At 36.4% G+C, this 23,867-nt stretch overlaps 1 protein-coding gene across 1 annotated transcript in view; it reads right to left on the reverse strand.

The window, feature by feature from the left end:
- Nucleotides 1-4,601: 4,601 nt before the first annotated feature.
- musk (muscle, skeletal, receptor tyrosine kinase) overlaps nt 4,602-23,867 on the reverse strand; it is a 46,877-nt gene continuing 27,611 nt past the window's right edge. Inside the window, exons 7-17 of the mRNA XM_079411132.1 lie at nt 20,583-20,742; nt 19,180-19,186; nt 16,381-16,644; nt 11,379-11,542; nt 10,838-10,861; nt 10,429-10,517; nt 9,456-9,615; nt 9,107-9,293; nt 7,929-8,123; nt 6,957-7,105; nt 4,602-6,634 (exon numbers count right to left, since the gene is read on the reverse strand). Of these exons, the coding sequence (XP_079267258.1) occupies nt 5,949-6,634; nt 6,957-7,105; nt 7,929-8,123; nt 9,107-9,293; nt 9,456-9,615; nt 10,429-10,517; nt 10,838-10,861; nt 11,379-11,542; nt 16,381-16,644; nt 19,180-19,186; nt 20,583-20,742 (2,085 nt within the window). The 3' untranslated portion in view covers nt 4,602-5,948. The remainder of the gene's footprint in view (nt 6,635-6,956; nt 7,106-7,928; nt 8,124-9,106; nt 9,294-9,455; nt 9,616-10,428; nt 10,518-10,837; nt 10,862-11,378; nt 11,543-16,380; nt 16,645-19,179; nt 19,187-20,582; nt 20,743-23,867) is intronic.

Raw genomic sequence — 23,867 nt, forward strand, 5'->3', positions numbered from 1 at the left:
ATATAATATGTGTATATATTCATATGTTAGTCAAAAAAAAGGGAATGTGTATTTTTTAAAGTTAAACATTTGAAACAATGTATAGCTATTTTTAAATATTGTTTCTGTTCTAAACTTCTTCTTTAAAATCTAATTCAGTCATACAAAATAACATTGTTGGCCAAACATGGAAGGACAAGTGTTTTAGTATACAAAGTTAGGACTACGTACAGTGGCCTGAAAAAGTATTTTGGACATCTAAGTTACATTTAATACTTTTTATCAACTGAATACTATATTACTTTGTGAATTTAAGGAGAACTAACTTGACAGATCCACTAAAATCACATTAACACCAGTTGATTAAATTCTCAGAAAAATGATCAAATTCATATATAGTAAGTGTGACTTGTAAAACTTGCCAGGCCACTGTAGGACAGTTCAACTTGACTGTAATGTATAATATACTATAATGCTAACATCTGTGAAATTAACAGTTTTATATAGCGTATTGTTCATAAGAGGGAAAGTTTCTCAGGAAATAACCTCCAGTTTAAAAGAGATGTAAAAACAGTATTTTGTTCCCATTTTGACAGTATTGCTTTAATGTGCATTCATGTTTGAAATAGCGTGTAAAGAGAATGAATCCACTTTAATATGGCTAAAATTTGAAGATTTGCACACTTAGTCAAATGGACGAGTTTTGGCTGAGATGCTAAATTTCTAAAGCATATCAGTATTATCAGTAGTCAATACTAACATTCTCATAAGTTTTACAGTGAAAACATGCATCGGTTCACTGTGGACGTTTGAGTTTCTGTTCATGTCATTTGTCTTAGCAGGAAAACAACCTATAAAACCTCTTTATTTTCGCATGAACTAAGCAGCAAATGTTCCAGCCCTGCTGCAAGTCTTGCTCTGTTGCGAAAGCGAGTTTGAAGCAATGCTCCAAATAACGTCCGTCCAGAAAAGACAGCTGTGCTCGACAGGTCATGGGCCATAGGTTCATTCTAGGTTGAAAAACGACAGTGCATTTCCTTTTACGCTTCAGCAAACATACTTGTTCCCTTATGAAGTCTGAACTCTGAAAACCTGTATGGTAACATTCACTTAATAATGTCATACAATTCGTGAACCTTCTTAAAATAAATCTGTATATGAGTCAAATCCTCATCTGGTGCGTCATTTATTTGAAAATTTAACGTTAAAAACTGTTTTGCATTTACATGGTGGAGTTACTAGAATACAGATTCTGACACTTCAGTTCTTTTGCAAAGGAAAAATGTGCCAATTATCCCATAATGTCATGGCTTACAGTCGACAGATATTTTCCAGAATTACAACAAAATGGAGTTTTCCACATTTCCTGCAAAGCGGTAGGAAATCCTCATGTTTAGAGCGAGCTGATGAGTGATGGGGATATTACTCCGTCAATGCTGATGTCACTAATCTACAAGAAATATAAAAAAAACAGACCCCCGCTGGCCTCATTTTTGGCCGCTATAAGGAACGTGTGTTAGATCTGTAAAACAATCGTGAAAATGCCTGGTATGTGAAACATACGGCCAGAGAGCTTCCACGGGACAATTGGACTTCAGTTTTTGCTCGGACACGGCCAAGTCTATAAACCAGAGCAGCTGGGGTCGGAATGCCTCTGTGTTTGCGTTACTCTTTAGTCATGTGTGATAGTAGACATGGAGTTTCTCAGACAGCCATCATGAAGCTGTCTGAGAAAGCACTAGTTCAAATATTTGGTTACACTTTAGATTAGGGAACACTGTTCACTATTAACTATTTGATTATTAAAATGTGTATTAGTAGCATATTTGCTATTTATCAATCCTTATAAATCACAGATTGATGCCTTATTCTGCATGACTATATTTTAAATCTTTTAATCATATCCAACTCCTAAACTTAACAACTAATAAACAGCAAATTAGGAGGTTGAGGGGAAACTCACATGTTCACTTAATAGTGAATATGTGTTCCCCAATCTAAAGTGTTACCAAATATTTAGATTTGACATCATTTTCTGATTTATCCTTGGGAAAAAAGAAGCTTAATTGTACTGAATGTGCACTTTTACTGTACTTCAAATCTTAGAAGTAGATAAAAAAAACCTTACAAATAATATATATACATAAATGCCACCTGTTTCAACTGAAAAAAAGTCCTGTTCCTGCCTTAAATTTTTAAGTATCATCAACTTAGCTGTACAACGCATTTTGACTTAAATTACATTAAACCGGCTTAAAAAATCAAGCTGTATTTCAGATAACTTGTTGCAGTACATTCAAATCATTGCTTAATCTTTTGTACCACATTTTCATTAAATTGCAATTAAAATGAATTTAAATGTCTGAAAACAAAACATTTCATTCAATTTGCACTTAAGTATACTCAAAGTATTTTATTTACCTTGTGTTGTATAAACTTAAAAATAAGTTGAGAAAACTCAAAAAATCTGCTGAAGCCGGTTGCCTTAAACTTTTTTTAAGTTTGCTCAACTTTTTTTTCTTTTTTTCAGTGCTGTAAAAAAATCTAAAGTTGAGAGAACTTAAACGTTCTCTCAACGTTTTAAACAAAAATAAGTTGAGAAAACTCAAAAATCTTTGCTGGTTGCCTTAAACCTTTAAGTTTGCTCAACTTTTTATTTTATTTTTTTTTCTGACAGTGTACTTTTTTAAAGTATGCTATTGTATTATCAGTAATAATATGAATCTGAGTCTTATAAACAAAGTCTTTATAATAATAATGACACTATTATTATGAGTCCGGCAAGAAAAAAAAAAAAAAAAACACAAGGCAGAGGATGCAGCTGGTCCCAAACTAACCTCACAAATATTATTGGTACATTTTAAACTTGGACAAGAGTGCATGCAATTCAATAAGTTTTTACTACAAAATGCAAGTAGGCATCCCATTACTGCTATTCTGAAATGTAGGAGACCACGGCTATACTAAGTTATGCTCTCAACACAACCAAAATGGGAACAGTCAACCTACTGTCCACTTCCCAGGTTTATAATACTCCACCCTCTCACACAAAGACCCTGTGTCAGACCCCAAGACAGACCGAAAACTGGATTGTGATGGTTTAGGCAGAAACTGAATTAAAGATTATAGCTTTAGCAATAGAAGAGAATATCACAAACAGGATCTCATCAGTATCTCGGTTGTTATTCCTAGACAGCAGTGAGATTAGATGACGATCAAAAGGAGACTCGCAGGTCATTGTGGTTTCCTGCTTTCTCCTGAGAAAATGACCCCAGTAAACTCGCATGTCTCCACTAGAATTTATAAGATCCCAATGTCTCAACATTTCAAAAAGAACTAAATATGAACTCAAAATATCCCAATATGCACTCTTTGCCCATTATCTGCCCATCAACACCAAATGATCTGACCTGTTACGCTTTATTTATTTATCTATTTATTAATTTATTACTCTATTTCAGTATTAACAGTTTTTACATTAGTGTCAATTTTAAATTCTAAGGAAATGTATTAAGTTGATTATTAAATGAAACACTGTGTAAACTATACAGTTTTACTATTTGAGTAGCATTATATATATAATTAGTAAAATTACCTAATTAAAAAAAATAAACAGCATATGGTTGGTATGAAATTCATGTAAAAATACAAAATACAAATATAAATGAACATCTCTGAGAATGAAACTTTCATTTTATTTTATTTTTTTTCCTTAGTGGCTGAATAGAATAATGAAATGTATTCTATTTCTCCTTCGTGAACAGTATAAAACAGAATAAAAAACACAGTATGAAATTTATATTTAAAAATCCATTATCCTATCCAATTTCAATAGGACTTTTTGTATTTAGAAAGGATCAGCTTTTTTTAAGTGTCTTGTGGGGTGATCAGGAATTTGGTGTTTTTCTCCAAGTTACATCACAAGGGTCAGAGAGAGTGTAGGGTTTTAATAGAAATCACTGAGACCCAAATTCACCCGCTCGGTTGTGTTGTGGCCTCTCCGTCTTCCAAACATGCTGGCAGGAGCCATGGCTCGTGAATCCATTCGTCACTTGTTTTTCCTGGCCTACTACTATTGGGACGTCTGTGGTTTTGCCTCGCTTACTCCTTGAGGTTTCTATAACAGTTAAAACTTGTGGCAAAGACAATGTATTTCTAGGATTATCAGATGTGACCCGACATTCTGAGATGATGAATTAAATGCTGGAATAGAGAAACAGTCCCACACACGTTGAAAGTAAATCCTTCACAATCTCTCTTCATTAAATGCCAGCGTGATTTAATACTTTCTCAGCGAGTTCCTGTTTTGAATGCTTAGAGCAAAAAACGGCTCAAATGCAGAGAAAGGTAGAGTCATAAATCAGGCTCCCTGAGGTCATTTTAGTTCCTGTGATGTAATACTGCCCCCTGCCTGCTTCCCAAAGCAAACCACAATTTTAAACTGAAAAACAAGTGTCCAGTAGACTATTAGTTTATTAATAAGCTCCTCGTGTTACCACATTTAATCATACTTGATATGGACAGTTAGTTATATACCATGATTATATACCATGAATGTTGCTTTCTACAGTTGTGGATTGGTGTTTTTATTTACAAGCATGTTTTCAAGACAACAACAAGATAAATGTAATAAATAGTTTTATTTCAAGCAAGTCATATCCAACATCGATTCGTATAGCTAATGGAACCACTGTATTAACATAGTTGGTGTAAAATTGTGTAATAATACAATAATGACATGATAATAACACTAAAAAAAAGTTCATGCTATACGTGTATAATAACAAATTCCCAAACCATTTTTTTTTCTGAGATTTTAGCTCAATACCTGTCAGAAGTTCGAACATGCTGAACTGAATTGAACTTAAAATGATATGGGTGAGATGTACCAGATGAAGTGTTAAGTACACATGGACACTCCTATAGTACTGTTTATAAAGTATCCCAGAATGCACCAGGATATATAGAGATTTCACTGGGTGACTACTTCATTTTCATAGGTTTTATTGTTTGTTGACTTGTAGTGTATATGGGACCATCAAACAGATAAATGGTTAAAAGTTTTTAAGCAGATGTCTTTGTCTCAGTTTATGATAAAATGCGTATAATTCATACAAGTTCATTTTTAATGAATTATGAGACATGATCTTAAGAAATTGTTCAAAAATATTTTACATACACTTCTCTACGATATTTTCTGATACATTGTTTCACTCACAAATATAATGGAGAACACACAAAGAAAAATTGTATCTTGGAATATCAGTTAATGAGAAATTAACAAAACTATTTAGTTACAACATAAAGTGATGATGTGCCACTTTGGAATAAGCTATTCTATTTAAATGTTTTAAATTTAAATTAAACAATGACAGTGTTTTTCAGCTTAAAGCATGTGACTAACAGATGCATAGTACTCTCAGATTTTTACTCAAAATAGATCCAAAAGCGATGAAAAGTACATATATCAGGCATTTATACTGTATGTCTCTGCTTGCAGAGATTTCAGTCTAGATTATTGCAGTGACTCCACTACATCCACCTTATTATTTGATGTTAACCTTCATTACTGGTGATCCTGTTAATATAAATCACCTTGACTAGCACTCATCTGATGTCTGCCATATATCTGCATCATTGAAAGAAAACAATTGGGATCTTTTGAACAGATGCAAGCAAACTCATCTTCAAAGAGTTTGAGGGATCAGTATTCCTTAAGGTGTGAGAGCCTTTTCAATCATTTCAGGCTTCTTACACATTCCTCAATGTTCCTCTGGGTTCTTGAGTATTTGTGGGCACTTGAAGGTTTGTCAGGACTCTGTAAGGTCTCCTCTGGGTTGTCTTCAGTTCTTGTGGATACCTTAAAATGTTTTATCCTTCTTCAAGATCCCTCAGGGCTCTTTGGGATACTAATGAGTTCCTTATAGATTGAAGCTTTTTGGTTCTTTGAATTGCATCTTTAGAGATCCTCAAGAAAGGCCAGATTGGAGCATCTGATCATGCATTCTTTCCAGGATGCGGCGAATGCTGGCAAAACTAGGGCGGTCAGTGGGATGAGTGCTCCAACACAAACGCATGAGGTTATACAGCTCCTGTGGGCAGTTTTCTGGACAGGCGAGCACATTTCCATCCCTTACATAGTAGATGACCTCCTCGTGGGCCATGCCGTAGTATGGCTGCATGCCATATGAGAAGATTTCCCATAATACCACACCATAAGCCCACACATCTGACTCACTGGTGTAGCGGTTGTAGAAGATAGATTCAGGTGGCATCCAGCGAATCGGGATGGCATCATTTTCACCGGCTTTGTAATAATCTGCCGCATAGATGTTGCGTGAGAGACCAAAATCCGCAATTTTCACGACCAGGCTTTCGGCTACCAAACAGTTACGGGTAGCTAGGTCACGATGCACAAACTTGCGTTCCGACAAGTACGCCATTCCTGCCGCCACCTGCTTGGAAATGGAGAGCTGCTCCAGGCAGCTGAGGGGTGGGTAACGCTCAGGTTCTGACACGAGACTGCTGCATGTCAAGGTATCCCGACTTAGACTGGGCTGCTGGGTTGAAGAGCGTCGTCGCAGAAATTCATTCAAGTCCCCATAGGCCATGTATTCAAACATGAGACACATGGGCTTCCCCACCGCACAGACTCCTGCATGACAGATACACAAACGACAGGCTTAGTTACACTTCCAACAGTTGATACCTTACCAAAAATATCCTTCTGTTATTCTAACACTGGGTCGAGGCATTGAATCTGCTTCCGGAATGCCACAGAGGGGACTGATCCAGGGATACACACTGGGTCAACTCTGAAATGGATAAGTCAAGCTATTTTAAGGCTTTTTCAATTGTGTGGTACCCTTGAGGAAATGACATAAGTGTAATAGGAAGCAGATGTGGTTCATTTTAGGAAAGTCCTCAAGCAGATGTATGGTGCAAGCCTTTGAAGGTATACAGTTGAGATACATTACCCAGGAGACGGACAATGTTGGGGTGATCAAACTCAGCCATGAGTGCAGCTTCTCTTTGAAAGTCGTTCTGCATATCAGCTGAAGCTTCCTCCTTCAACATCTTCACTGCCACCATGGTGAACGGCTCCATCGGCAAAAGACCAGGGGCTCTAAAGAAAAGTAGTCACATTGGGAATCACATTGCAGTAATTTGCAGATCTTGCTGAGGGATTTGTAGCAAAACAAACCTGGAACATCAATAATTTTATGAGTTTTTATCCTGCGTTTGAAGTAATGTAGTAGGTATAGTGGTCTAACTTGCTTAATTGAGAAATTACTTTCTTGGCCTGGAGTAATAGGCTTCATTGATCTCAAACCAGCTTTCTCTGTCACAAATTGGCAAACAGATCATACAGCCTTTCAAAATAGTTTAAATGGTGATGCCAAACCTTGGAAACAGAACCACAATGGCACCAACTCAAGAACCAGCTTCGAATACCATTAAGATTGCACTTCCTGTGCTGAAGGCTCCTGTGTGCTCCTGGAGAAGTAAACACTTTTCTAATGGGTGTCTATAAATAATAACCTCAGCAGGGCTCGCTCACACGATAGTGTCTACGGGGAAGTTTCATATTGAAACACATCACATGTTTACTAAACCTGTCCAAGATCCTATTTCAGGATACAGCCATATGGTGTATACATTTTACCCACTGCTGTACTTCCCAGGGGTCTCTATATATTTGATATCAGGACTATTTGGTCTGTATACGTCAAATCTTTGCATGATGATTCATGGTTTATGTTGTCTCAGATCTAACTGGTGAGTCAGTAGACAGATTCTGTGAGTTCAGTCATGAAAGTAAACTGACAAAACTATACAAAAAAAATAATGTGATGGACTGTCCCGTATAAACACTGACAGTGGCAAAATAAGGACAGACATTAGCGCCACTGGTGTTACATTTGCTTGTAACATTTGGTAGCTCTCACCTTGCCTGAAACACCCTACCGAAGGCCCCCTCTCCAATATCACGGACATATTCAATGTTGTTGCGTGGATATTCGAGACTGAGGAGCTTAGAGTTGAGAAGGAGAGGCAGTCGTTGGTACATGGGGTTGGGATGAAGTCTGTCCAGCAGGAGCTCTGAGGGGAGGGTGGTCAGAGTAGGCGTCTCCAGCACCCTACTGAATATAGAAGCACAACTGTGTTGTTTAGATCCATTTAGCTAATAATTTAAATAATGCGACCTTCAAAGCAACTTCAAGTACATTTTTAGTGAGAGTACTCAAGAGCAAGGGCATTCGATTCTCCGGGAGAGCCACCTTCCTGCAGAGTTTTGCTAACCAAGATGTCCAGGATTACATTACAGACAATTATGTTGGAGCAGAATTGATGGGATATGGGATAGCCAACCCTGCTCCTAAAGGGCTACATTCCTGCAGATTTCAGTTCCAGTCTTGCTCCAATAAACCTTTGTTTTCAAATCATCCTGAACACCTTGATTTCAGGTGTGTTTGATTAGGTTTGGAGCTAAACTCTGCAGGATGATATCCCACCAGGAGCAGGGTTGGCCATCCCTGCTCTAGAGTAATTTTGATTGCGTGTCCTGCTAGGCTTAGCTTTAGGATTTGGAATATGATCATTAAATAGGAATGTTGTTTCAGGACCAACAACAGATGTTGATACCAATGCCCTCCCTACTTGGTACATCTTGTTACATCAAGTATGCCCAATCCTGTTCCTTAAGTCTTTACTTTCTGCAATTCAGCTCCAACCCTGCCCTGATCAAACAAAGTCATACCAGGGTTGGAAATGAACTCTACAGGCGCCCCTGTCCTACATCAGTCCTCATGGATCACACTTCCTAAAGCAGGGTTCCTCAAATCCAGTCCCGGAGGGCCAATGCACTGCAGAGTTTAGCTCCAACCCTGATCAAACACAGCTGAGCAGGCTAATCAATGTCTTCAGAATCACTAGGAAATCACAGGTAGGTAAGCTTGATCAGGGTTTGAGCTAAACTCTGCAGGACATCGGACCTCCAGGACTGGATTTGAGGAACCCTATTATAAAGGTTTGAGCCATCAACTAATCCCAGTGCAGGTAATTATATCGACAGACTATATGACTGTAAATAACTATAAATGAGACTTTTCAGTCCATTATTCACCTTTTCCTCTTTTGCCACATTTTCTTTCGCCTGTGACACATGAGGATGAGTATGGTAAAGAAGGCCGCCCCAGCAAAGCCAGAAATGACGAAGATGATAACGCTCATTGAGTAGACCGTAGACACAGGAGGAGGTGGGTAAATCTGGACCGGTTTTGTAATGGAGGGTGCAGTCTTCACACTCATAACTGAAGAAAAAAATAATAATGATAAGCCAGGACCAGCATTTGTTTTATATTTCAGAGTTAGCTGACAATCTAGCATTAGCTACCCTAGTCAAAAAGATTTTTTAATTTTCTCGGTGTTGTTCTAGTTTATTTTATTTATTAGTGAGATAAACATTTATATACCGTCTCCACATTTGGGCACCAGACAGTACTCCCAGCGCACATTAGGGTTTGTGGTGTAGCACCATGGCCTGTCACTCTCTCCGCCTGGGTTACGACAGTAGTTTTCTGCATTTCGCAACTCAGGAATCACATCTACAGAGAGTCTATGCTGATGGGGATCCTGAGTGGGATAAAAACAGAGCGGTCAACCAAGAAACTCAAACGTCTGTGGCTAAATTCAATATTCCCATTATCCCTAATATTTCCAACACTGCCAGGTTGAAACCCACCGCATGCATTAAACATTTTCACAATGTTTTGAAAAGAGACAAAATCTTCTCCATTCAAAACTTCATTTCAAAGGAAACCCCTGGAATTATGTATTTTGTCCCTCCGTGGTTTTTGCTGTAAAAACATTTGTTTCCTGTGTACATATCAGGTCACTGAGCGTATGCCAACGCGCAGCATTCGGATTGTTTAGGGGTAGGTTATAGTTAGAGGATAGTGACATTAAAAAAAGTGCATTTAATTATAGGCACAGGGGAAAATGATAGCATGTTAAAATTAATATTTATTATTATTATGGGCAATTCTAACCCTTTGCTCAATACTTGATCATTCTGAATGCTAATCAAATCCTCCTCCAGAGCGTCTTGGCATATGCCAATAGCATATCTTTGTCAAATCTATTATTATTAGCTATTATTATCGTAACCATTATTACATGACTGCGTTAGCCATTGTCGAAGACTAGACAGGCTGCATTACCTGTAACAATAATCTAAAGCTAAATAAAAGCTACTTGACTGTCTACTAGCTAACATTATTTTGTCTGCCCAACTGTCCAACTGATTATTACAAGATTGTGACGATTAAACTTTCTTCAGAAAAAAAAATGCTTAAGAATAAAAATAAATAAATAATTGCACAAAATAAGAGTATAGGAACATTTATTTGAAAATTTTGTTATGCTGACTTTAAAACAAACATTTACCTGCTGGTTCCATCGCTGACAGGGACTGGAAGATGATGTCAAGTTGTGAGTTCCTTGGTAAAATCTTCCTTTGTCATTGTAGCATGTTGCTAAAGAATATATAAACTGTAAATGGTCAAATATTCAGAAATTTGTGCTTTTATAATAATCATTGCAGATTAATGCTGGAGTCCAAATGTCTGTTAGTAAACATGCATCTGTTTTTGCTCATTTCAAATAATGTAATAATTAATAACAATTATTATTTTTATTAAACAAATCAAATTAGCAATTATTACATTATTTATTATTATTTATAATTTTTTTAAAAGCAGTTCACATGTAAGTGTAAATAAAAATAAATCTCTATTTCTCCCCAGCTTTTACAACCCATCACATTTGAAGAAAACAAAGTCAAAGTCTCACTTACTTGTAACTTGGCCTTTATTGAGATCTGTATAACACAAAAAAGGGTGTTTTTAATTGAATTATTCATTTTACTCATGTTTAGTTATTTTTCTGTCATGCACGTTTCTAGAAGATGCACACAACATAATTGTCATGGAAATTTAGTGTTATTTAAACACTCCTGCAGTATATAATTGCTATTTCTTTGCGGTTTCCCACTAAATTTTGCCAATCCATGAACAAGACAACAGCTTGCAAACATGGCATGGAAACATTTAGATGGGAACATTTACTCAGCTGCTCAACCTCCCCAACTTCCTCACGTGCTTTGGCTATAAACCACCCTAATTTTGTCCATCTACAGGTCTGCTGTCCTCACATTCCTCACAAGGCATTTCACATCAAGAAATACGATCTACAGCATTGTCCTGCCAAGAACCATACATGGCGGTTTTTCCATTAACACCCTTTGTTTTCATGGGACGGATGCTTTATGAACATCATTGACAATCTGCCCCAAAATATCACAGGATTTTCAAAGCTAAAAATTACGTCACGCTTACCAACATAAGGAACTGCTGTGCATGAGGATGGGTCTGCTCGTTGACTGGGTAGAGAGGTGCATTCTGGGAGAGTGAAGCTATGTGGGAACCCTTGATGAGATCTTTCCTCAGCAGAGCGCCACTCCTTATAACAGTACAGCTCTTTCACTGCCAGACAGTGCTCCCTGTGACACAACAGCACAGTGTATGTAGATATTTATATATAGCATGGGTGGTTTAGCGGTTAAAGCTTAGGGCTCGCATTTGAAAACTTGCCGGTTTCTGGGTCGACCACCATTGTTTACTCAAGCATGATGAGCAAACCTCAGGTTGCTCCACTACTGTGACTTGCTTTGGATAAAAGCATCTACTAAATGACTACTTACTAAATAGCATTATGGGTCTTTTTTTGTATGTGGTGCTGTGTCTGTGCCTTAGGAAAATCATGTCATAAAGTAGACTACATTTGATTTGATTTTATTTTCAAATTAAAATGATTATTTAAAATTATTTCATTATTTAAAATATCATAATGAAATTAAATATAATACAAATATGTATGTGCACAATATAATATAAACACACCTGTTTCTTACGGGGGCCCAGCAGTGCACAACACAACAAAATGGCCACAACACAATGCATAGAACTAATTTAGTTTTGTTGGGCTAGTTTTAAAGTGTTGCGGCCTGTTTCCATTGTGTTGTGGCTTGTTTCTGTTGTGTTGTGCTAATTTCATTGTGATGTGGCTTGTTTCCATTGTGTTGTGCTAACTTTGTTGTGTTGCAACTTGTTTACGTTGTGTTGTTCTAATTCCATTGTGTAGTTCTAATTCCATTGTGTAGTTCTAATTCCATTGTGTAGTGCTAATTTTGTTGTGTTGTGACTTGTTTCCATTGTGTTGTGCTAATTTCACTTTGTCGCGGCTCGTTTCCGTTGTGTTGTGCAAATTTTGTTGTGTTGTAGCTCGTTTCCATTGTGTTCTGCTAATTTCACTTTGTCACGGCTCGTTTCCATTGTGTTGTGCTAATTTCGCTGTGTTGCGGCTCATTTCCATTGTGTTGGGCTAATTTTGTTGTGTTGTAGCTCGTTTCCATTGTGTTCTGCTAATTTCACTTTGTCGCGGCTCGTTTCCATTGTGTTGTGCTAATTTTATTGTGTTGTGCTAATTTCATTGTATTGTGACTTGTTTCCATTGTGTTGTGCTAATTTTATTGTGTTGTGCTAACTTTGTTGTGTTGTGGTTTGTTTCCATTGTGTTGTGCTGATTTTATTGTGTTGTGCTAACTTTGTTGTGTTGTGGTTTGCTTCCATTGTGTTGTGCTGATTTTATTGTGTTGTGCTAACTTTGTTGTGTTGTGGTTTGTTTCCATTGTGTTGTGCTAATTTTATTGTGTTGTGCTAACTTTGTTGTGTTGCGACTTGTTTCCATTGTGTTGTGCTAATTTTATTGTGTTGTGCTAACTTTGTTGTGTTGTGGTTTGTTTCCATTGTGTTGTGCTAATTTTATTGTGTTGTGGTTTGTTTCCATTGTGTTGTGCTAATTTTATTGTGTTGTGGTTTGTTTCCATTGTGTTGTGCTAATTTTATTGTGTTGTGCTAACTTTGTTGTGTTGTGACTTGTTTCCATTGTGTTGTGCTAACTTTGTTGTGTTGTGGTTTGTTTCCATTGTGTTGTGCTGATTTTATTGTGTTGTGCTAACTTTGTTGTGTTGCGACTTGTTTCCATTGTGTTGTGCTAATTTTATTGTGTTGTGCTAACTTTGTTGTGTTGCGGTTTGTTTCCATTGTGTTGTGCTAATTTTATTGTGTTGTGCTAACTTTGTTGTGTTGTGGTTTGTTTCCATTGTGTTGTGCTGATTTCATTGTGTTGTGCTAACTTTGTTGTGTTGTGGTTTGTTTCCATTGTGTTGTGCTAATTTTATTGTGTTGTGCTAACTTTGTTGTGTTGCGACTTGTTTCCATTGTGTTGTGCTAATTTTATTGTGTTGTGCTAACTTTGTTGTGTTGTGGTTTGTTTCCATTGTGTTGTGCTAATTTTATTGTGTTGTGCTAACTTTGTTGTGTTGTGGTTTGTTTCCATTGTGTTGTGCTAATTTTATTGTGTTGTGCTAACTTTGTTGTGTTGTGACTTGTTTCCATTGTGTTGTGCTAATTTTATTGTGTTGTGCTAATTTAATTGTGTTGCGACATGTTTCCATTGTGTTGTGCTCATTTCATTGTGTTGCGACTCATTTCCGTTGTGTTGTGCTATTTTCATTGTGTGTCCAGTGTTGTGCTCATTTCGTTGTGTTGCAACTCGTTTCCATTGTGTTGTGCTAATTTCATTGTGTTTCCATTGTATTGACCTCATTTCGTTTATTTCGTTGTGTTGTGGCTCATTTCCATTGTGTTGTCCTCATTTTGTTTATTTCGTTGTGTTGTGGCTCATTTCCATTGTGTTGTCCTCATTTCGTTTATTTCGTTGTGTTGTGCTAATTTCATTGTGTTTCCATTGTGTTGTCCTCATTTTGTTGTGTTGCGGCTCGTTTCCATTGTGTTGTGCTAATTTTGTTGTGTTTCCGTTGTGTTGTGCTAATTTCGCTCTGTTGCGGCTCGATTCCGTTGTGTTGTTCTCATTTTGTTGTGTTGCAGCTTGTTTCCATTGTGTTGTGCTAATTTTGTTTTGTTGCGATTTGTTTCCGTTTTGTTGTGCTAATTTCATTGTGTTGCGACTTGTTTCCATTGTGTTGTGCTAATTTTGTTTTGTTGCGACTTGTTTCCATTGTGTTGTGCTCATTTTGTTGAGTTGTGACTTGTTTCAGTTGTGTTGTGCCAATTTCATTGTTGTGCTAATTTTGTTGCGTTGTGGTTTGTTTCCATTGTGTTGTGCTAATTTTATTGTGTTGTGCTAACTTTGTTGTGTTGTGGTTTGTTTCCATTGTGTTGTGCTAATTTTATTGTGTTGTGCTAACTTTGTTGTGTTGTGACTTGTTTCCATTGTGTTGTGCTAATTTTATTGTGTTGTGCTAATTTAATTGTGTTGCGACATGTTTCCATTGTGTTGTGCTCATTTCATTGTGTTGCGACTCATTTCCGTTGTGTTGTGCTATTTTCATTGTGTGTCCAGTGTTGTGCTCATTTCGTTGTGTTGCAACTCGTTTCCATTGTGTTGTGCTAATTTCATTGTGTTTCCATTGTATTGACCTCATTTCGTTTATTTCGTTGTGTTGTGGCTCATTTCCATTGTGTTGTCCTCATTTTGTTTATTTCGTTGTGTTGTGGCTCATTTCCATTGTGTTGTCCTCATTTCGTTTATTTCGTTGTGTTGTGCTAATTTCATTGTGTTTCCATTGTGTTGTCCTCATTTTGTTGTGTTGCGGCTCGTTTCCATTGTGTTGTGCTAATTTTGTTGTGTTTCCGTTGTGTTGTGCTAATTTCGCTCTGTTGCGGCTCGATTCCGTTGTGTTGTTCTCATTTTGTTGTGTTGCAGCTTGTTTCCATTGTGTTGTGCTAATTTTGTTGTGTTTCCGTTGTGTTGTGCTAATTTCGCTCTGTTGCGGCTCGATTCCGTTGTGTTGTTCTCATTTTGTTGTGTTGCAGCTTGTTTACATTGTGTTGTGCTAATTTTGTTGTGTTGTGACTTTTTTCCGTTGTGTTGTGCTAATTTTGTTTTGTTGCGACTTGTTTCTGTTTTGTTGTGCTAATTTCATTTTGTTGCGACTTGTTTCCATTGTGTTGTGCTCATTTTGTTGTGTTGTGACTTGTTTCCATTGTGTTGTGCTAATTTTGTGTTGTTCTAATTTCATTGTGTTGCGACATGTTTCCATTGTGTTGTGCTCATTTCATTGTGTTGCGACTCATTTCCGTTGTGTTGTGCTAATTTCATTGTGTGTCCAGTGTTGTGCTCATTTCGTTGTGTTGCAACTCGTTTCCATGGTGTTGTGCTAATTTCATTGTGTTTCCATTGTGTTGTCCTCATTTCGTTTATTTCGTTGTGTTGTGGCTCATTTCCATTGTGTTGTCCTCATTTCGTTTATTTTGTTGTGTTGTGCTAATTTCATTGTGTTTCCATTGTGTTGTCCTCATTTTGTTGTGTTGCGGCTCGTTTCCATTGTGTTGTGCTAATTTTGTTGTGTTTCCGTTGTGTTGTGCTAATTTCGCTCTGTTGCGGCTCGATTCCGTTGTGTTGTTCTCATTTTGTTGTGTTGCAGCTTGTTTCCATTGTGTTGTGCTAATTTTGTTGTGTTGTGACTTTTTTCCGTTGTGTTGTGCTAATTTTGTTTTGTTGCGATTTGTTTCCGTTTTGTTGTGCTAATTTCATTGTGTTGCGACTTGTTTCCATTGTGTTGTGCTAATTTTGTTTTGTTGCGACTTGTTTCCATTGTGTTGTGCTCATTTTGTTGAGTTGTGACTTGTTTCAGTTGTGTTGTGCCAATTTCATTGTTGTGCTAATTTTGTTGCGTTGCGACTTGTTACTGTTGTGTTGTGGACTACTGGGTCACTGTAGTGTCTGCCTCTGCATATAAAATAGTAATAAATAATGTTAATTGAATAATAAATTAATTGAATAAATAAAAAAATATTTTAAAAATATATAAATGACCTATGCAATTTGTTTCTCTTTTTCTTTTTTTTTCTTTTTTGCAGAAACTGCTAGATAACTCCTGGTAGATAATTTGTTCCTGTGATGACAAAGCTGAAATTTCATGTTTGCTTGTTTTTGTTGTTCTTTTCATTTTAGTTTTTAATTAAAAATCAATTACATTCCTAATGTTATTATGGGTGACATCATGTAAGTACAGAAAAAGATCTAAAGGTCAGCCATTTATCAAAACTCTATAACTAATTTATCCAGTTGTCGTTCTGTGAACAGGTTCATGTTTCCTTTTCAGTAAAGATATGCTTTTTTTCTGATGCAGTATTAGCAAATCTGATCCAGGCAACAAAGAATGACTCATAGCCTATATGGTTCTTTGGCTTCTTCTGGTTTACTATATATTTTCTGGTTATACTCTGCATGGTATCAGCTCATTTGCATTACCTGCAGACGGGTTTGGGTGCTGGTCCGAGTCCAGACGGGTTGCAGTCCTGGAAGGTGGCGTGACAGAGCAGTGATCTGGCGGCGGGCCTGCAGAATGAGCTCACCCCTTCCAGCTCCCCCCATGCACTCTGGGCCAGGTACTCCTGCGCGTCCTCTGGGTTCGGTAGAGAGTAGTTGAAAAACACCAGCGTGTCCCGACGAAGCTCGCTCCAACACACGTCGCCTCTGTATGTGCTGCAGTAGCCAGTGCTGCCTTTGTACAGTCTAAATCAGATAAGACATCACAATGCACCATTAAACACGACACATGCTATGCGGTTGCAAAGGCATTCTGGGTGGCTGCTATAGGCTGTTCTTTACCTATGTTCTGGGGGCCGTTTAATGGGCCAAGTCAACTCTTTTAAAAAGAAGTGCACTTAATTGTAGTGAATGTGTACTTGTAGTGTAATTCAGTGTTATTTTAGTATCATTTATATACTAGCATAGTTATATATATATATATACACACACACACACACACACACACACACTCTTTTGTCATGCTTGAAAGAAATACACCTATTTTGACCTATTTTCAGTTTTGAAAGAAAATCACATTTAAATTGTACTTATTATAATTATAATTATAATATTAGATTTAAAGTTTATTTAATTAAAATATATTTAATTGCAACTTAATCATTACAAATTTGTAATTACAAATATATTTAGATACTAAGTTTCAATAGAAATCACATTAAAACATTTTATTTTGAAATTACACATGAAGATGTGCTTAAGTCCTATTTAAGTGGGTAAAAAGCCTTTTTAAATTTCAGCTAATTGTATTTAATATAATGTAAACTATTATAATGTACATTTTCATTTAATTGCAAAAAAAAAAACAACAACATGGAATTAGGTGTCCGAAAACATTATATTTAGTTCACACTAAAGTATATTATTTTGAAATATATCATTACCGTCTTAAAGCATGCTAAAGTGAAAAGAGCACATTTAAATACTTTGGCTGCAATATATTACTTGGGTCCCTCCTTCAATTTACACTTTTTACTCAGTTTAATTGTATGCCAGATAAAACTCTTAAGTCTGATGGTTTTGAAACGTAACAGCTCTCCTCTCCTCAGAAATAATAACAAACTGTGTTTATGACATTTTGTGTTTATGAGTTTGTAAATTGTTAAAGATTAACTTTGCCCTAATCATTGACTTCTACTAAACAGAATGGTTCAGTTACATAAAGATGTCCCTTCAAGGCTTCCATACATGACTGTCTCATGACTGTGTGCTGACTCATGTACACACTGCACAACTGACAGGAATAAAGTGCAGTTCTCACAATTACTTCATTCTGTGTAACTTTGCTCTAATTGCATCCAGGTGCTGAATCTGAACTGTCGGATAATAGCTTGGTTTATTTAAGTTCATGTGTAACTTAGACCATATGGTGCGTCTGGTTTGACGGCGGGAGTGTACTGCATTATCCAGCACATGTGTATGTTTGCATTTATCATTTCAATCAACAGAGACACACTTACTCAATTTGAGCGGCTCTTTCCAGTGAAGCAGCTCTTCTCAGTCTAAACGCATGCTCTTGAAAAAACTGACTGGACTGACTTCATGAGCAGTCAGCTTGAGTCACGCAATACACTTTTAGATCTTTCATATATATATGTGTGACCCTGGACCACAAAGCCAATCATGAGGGTAAATTTTTCGAAATTTATATTTATACATCATCTGAAAGCTGAATAAACAATCTTTCCATTGCTGTATGTTTAGATATAGTATATATCTATGTATATATAGTATGTATATCTATACTAACACACATATACATATATATTAGGATAGGATAGGACAATATTTGGCTGAGATACAACTATTTGAAAATCTGAATTCTGAGGGTGCAAAAAAAATCTAAATATTGAGAAAATCACCTTTAATGTTGTTCAAATGAAGTTCTTAGCAATGCATATTACTAATCAAAAAATAAGTTTTGATATTTACAGTAGGAAATTTACAAACTATCTTCATTGAACATGATCTTTACTTAATATCCTAATGATTTTTGGCATAAAAGAAAAATCTATAATTTTGACCCATACAATATATTTTTGGCTATTGCTACAAATATACCCCAGCGACTTAAGACTGGTTTTGAGGGTCACATATTATGCAGGTTTCTTATCAATTGTATTTTCATAGACTATTGTCATATTAACATGATTGACTATGAACACCAAATCTCACAAAAAAACATTTAATTACAATATAAATAAATAAATTAATAATATTTATATAAATAATAATTTATTGTTGGATCAAAAGTACAGTAAAAATAGTAATATTTCGTTTTTGATCATTGTAATGCATCAATTTCTTTCAAAATAAAATAAAATAATCACTAACACTGACAATTAAAAATAGGTAGAAAAAATAATAAAAAACCACCCTAAAACATTTTTTTATTATTATTAAGATAATTACACATATCCTCTACTCTATTTATTTTAAATAACTAATCTGTTTTTCTATCTGTTTTTTTTTTTTTTCACAAGAGCACGAAAAAAAAATCTTTTTTTTTTGCCTTACAGTGAGAAAGGTAATGTGTTTAACAATCATGCAAATAATGTCTTAATAATGCCAACATTTCTTTTAATTTTGGGGTGAAACCCAGACAAGTTGTTCACAGATGTTGTAAGATTTACCCAGGTAAAACACTATAGAGAAAATATAGCCACAAGGTCATACTGCATGTTAAAGTACCACTTAATAGGATGTAAATGACATTCTTACCTCCATTCTATGGGAAAGTTACAGGATCCAGAGTCCACCACCAGAAACAGACCCAAGAAGAGAGAAGAGCACAACAAATATCTGCTTAATGTCAGAGAGCAACACATCCACGCTGCAGGCTTGAGCATGCTTCTGTGATGCAGTGATTGTGTGAATGAGACAAGGACACACACAGAGCACGGGGGTCTTTCTGCAGATACAGCAGGTGTGAAGTTTAATGGCCCTCCTGATTTTAATGTGACAGGCCTCAAGAACCTATTTCACAAAGGCAAACAGTTTACGGACTTATGGTCTTTCTTTTTTGATACCACTTCCATAAGAAACAAATAACAATCAATATATTTCAGAATAGTGATTGACCAATAAGATTGAGGCATACCAGAGAGCTATGTAATAGGGAAATTCTGGTAATTGTTGGTCATTTTGTGGTATCTTTTGGTAACAAAAAGATCAACACAGGCATATATTATTCAGTTAATTCAATAATTCAGTGCCATATTGCCTATTCGTATTGTACACATTCTCTACATGGCTCAAGCGGCACAAGGCGGCTTTTGGGGCATGTTTGTGCAAGGATGCGTTTCGGGGCTTGGAGGAGGCAAAAGAACAGCTATGCAAACACAGGGGAAGCTGAGTGAAATACTGGCAGCAGAAACACAGCTGCTGAAACTTCGAGAGCAGTCACTTCATATTTACACAGAGCAGCCAGAGAAGCATATGGCTGAAACAGTGGGTCACAGTTGGGGTGTGTTTACAAGACTTGTTTCATGGGCCTTTATTAACAGAAGCATTTCAAATTGATTTGCTAAAACATTATGACTGCTAAACCATCACAGCCTGACAATAATACACCCCAGTGGTAACTTGGTACTCTGACTGTGTGATCTAGTACTATGATATTTATCAAGGCAGTATGACAATATATAATGGTATTTTACTACTGTTTAAAAGTTTGGGTTCGGTAAGATTATTTATTTACTTATTTCAACAAAGTCTCTTAGGTTCACCATTTAGGCTATTTGATCAAAATATAATAAAACTGTAATACTGTGAAATATTATTGCAATTTAAAACAACTGTTTTCTATGTGAATATATGTTAAAATGACAGTAATTACAGTTATGATAACTGCTGTCATATATAAAATACTGTTTCATATCACTCATATACTCAGGGATTATAACCCATATAAATATTTACCATGTTAGCTGTACCTCCTGCTAAATAGCATAGTAACTATATTGATTGTTACTGCAATAAAATGGTTCTTTTTATATAATTTTAGTTATTTTTTACTGTTGAGCATTTAACAATTCAGACATTTTGCAAGAAATGTGTGTTTTTTTAGGGACAAAGCAGCAGACAGTCTAGTGAATCTAGTAGGAATCAGTGCTTTAGCTCACCTGAGACGGTTATTTTGGCTGTGGCTTTGACGGTGTTGGCTCCTCCGCTGTGCTGGTTTGTAGCCTGACAGGTGTAGAGAGCTGGTTTATGAACCACCACACGCAGAACAGACACAATGACTTCATCCACCAGTGTCTCCTCCACTGATGCGCCGGAAATCTACACACAGCAAACAAATCATATCAGGTACACACTCACATGCTTTAAACACTGTAATGCTTCTACACTTCATAAAATGACAATGGGCCTCATTCATGAAACACGAGCAGAACTCATTTTTGTGTAAATCGTTTGTAAAGCCGTTCTGACGTAAATTTTCGAATTCACAAAATTGTTCATATATTCAAAACGTTAGTTGGTACGAAATAAATTTACACCTGCTCCCTACCAGGTGTAAATGGTGCGTAAAACGTTCTCTGTTCTTTTTGGCAAACTGATGACAATGAATTTTGATGCACTGCCATTATAATATTTTACAAGGTTGTTTGCTCTGGGGTTTTTTTTTTTTTTTTTTTGTAGCTGAAATGTGATCAGCTGTTTAGCTTTGGGTAGAACGCAGCGCTTGCCACTGTCACTTTTTAGCCAGCCGTCCAATCAATGGAGGAGGGGCAGGACAAAGACTACACCGACCAATCATCCTACTTGTACAACAACTGAACAACAATAGAGAAGTTAATATTGCTGGTTACTTATTTTTATATTCAGTAATATTCTTCTAAATGAGATACTAGTATTATGTTACTCCCATGGATATTCCTAATCACAGCAACCAAAGAGTCTCAGCTGGAAAAACACTGTGCCACCAAAGCATTCTCAAACGCCGCCAGCTGGCCTTTTTCAGGAGAGCACCTGACATTTTTTCAGCTGGCTAAAAACGCTTTGATGGACACGTTAATTGAATATTTATTGTTAGGCATATGGCCTCTTAGTCTTTTTTTGCATTTATGCAATATACTTGAGCCAAACCTGAGAAAGCAGACCAGAATATTCCACTGCGTTCCTGGACACGTAATTTGCGCAGCTGTAATTCATAGGTGGTGATTATGCTAATTGTGAATGAGCGTGCAGGAGCACCCTTTTTACGAATGATTGGAATTCATTAACATACGCACGTTTAACTATCAAATCGGATGTTTACGAAGCGTTTGTGAATCCGGAGGAGAGTTTTCGGGAAGGTCCATTTTTCGCGCAAATTACTCAGAATTTACTCCTATATTTACGAATGTTTTATGAATGAGGCCTAATGTGTGCAATATAAAAGACACTGGAGACTCTATGGGCCATTCTACAGAATTGGTGTAAACTTCTGTCCCACAACCAAAAAACACATGTGTAGTGCTGTCAAACGATTAATCGCGATTAATCGCATCCAAAATAAAAGTTTTTGTTTACATAATATATGTGTGTGTACTAGCGATGCGCGGATGAGCTAAAACGTCACCCGAATCCACAGCTTCAAATAAATTATCCAACCGCCCGTACCTATATTTTTGTCTGATTTAGATAATCGCACCCGATTGTCACATTCAGGGTTCATACGGTCATGAAAAACGTGGAAGAGTCATGGAATTTTAAAACAGCAATTTCCAGGCCTGCAAAGTTTGGGGAAAATAAATAAAGCCAGAAAGTTTTGGAAAAGTCATGTCTCACAATTCTCTGTACAATAGAATTATGTTTAATCAGGTCCTGAATTTCAGTGCAGTATTGCGTATATATCTACTCATTTCGACTTTGAAATGAGGGAAATTCCTGCAAAACATTTATTCAATATAGCATGTAGGTTAGATAAGTAAATAAATCCACACAAACCATCAGATCAAATCAGTCATTTGAAAACAGGGAGTGATTCAGCTGGACCTTCTCTTCACATCGGCACATCTAAAGCTGAACGCTCGCGTACAGTTGACAGAAATTGTCTAATCGGTCATTGTTTCATCCTCACAAAAATGTATTATTTGCACGTCTTTTTAAGCTTCTCGGTACTCGCGCGCTCCAGAGGCCCTTTTCTGTGCACTCAGAGTCGCATCCAAAGTGTGCGCTGCGAGTACCAAATTGAGTTTCTGAAATTGAGCAAAGCTTGTTGCGCTTAAGTGGCCAAATACACACAAAATGACGTCAAAATGGTCGTCCTGGCGAGTATCCTGTCAGTTTTGTCTTAAGTTAATGTAAAGAGTTGCGAATGAAAACGCATGTGTATCAGTATTGGATCCGTGAAATAGGTCTTGTGGAAGCAGCCTAATAAAGCTGTGCCATCTGCCATTAATGTTAATCAAACAACAAAACACAGAGAAAATCCCTCATTTGACTAAATAATGTTTTGTTGAATAACTTCAATAGCCTATGACTATACAGTTTATTAAATTTCTGTAGCCAATTTAAAACACGTTCATATTTTAGAAAATGAAGTTAATATTTGCATCATTAATAATTTATCTTATCCAACCACTAACCTGCAAATAATCAGAATTAAATTTTTTATTACCCGCGGATTATCCACAGAGCCCGCAGATATAACCACCATCAGCGCATCACTAGTGTGTACGGTGTATATTTATAAAAAAATATCTATATATAATATTTATTAAAAAAAAATTATTTATGTTTATATAAATACACACATGCATGTATATATTTAAGAAAAATGTTATATTTGTATATTAAATATATTTCTATATGATGTAAATTATATAAATATAAATGTATACATGTAAACACGTAAATATTTTCAAAATATATACTGTATGGGTGTTTATTTATATATAATATATTATGTAAACCAAAACTTTTACAAGTATTCAAATCTTAGATGTTTATTAAGATCCTTCTGTTATCTATTGAAACCCACTTACAATAATATTTAGTAAGCTTAATACACTCACCTAAAGGATTATTAGGAACACCTGTTCAATTTCTCATTAATGCAATTATCTAATCAACCAATCACATGGCAGTTGCTTCAATGCATTTAGGGGTGTGGTCCTGGTCAAGACAATCTCCTGAACTCCAAACTGAATGTCAGAATGGGAAAGAAAGGTGATTTAAGCAATTTTGAGCGTGGCGTGGTTGTTGGTGCCAGACGGGCCGGTCTGAGTATTTCACAATCTGCTCAGTTACTGGGATTTTCACGCACAACCATTTCTAGGGTTTACAAAGAATGGTGTGAAAAGGGAAAAACATCCAGTATGCGGCAGTCCTGTGGGCGAAAATGCCTTGTTGATGCTAGAGGTCAGAGGAGAATGGGCCGACTGATTCAAGCTGATAGAAGAGCAACTTTGACTGAAATT

The sequence above is a fragment of the Barbus barbus genome (genome assembly GCF_936440315.1).
Source record: "Barbus barbus genome assembly, chromosome: 47".
Taxonomy (NCBI): Eukaryota; Metazoa; Chordata; class Actinopteri; order Cypriniformes; family Cyprinidae; genus Barbus; species Barbus barbus.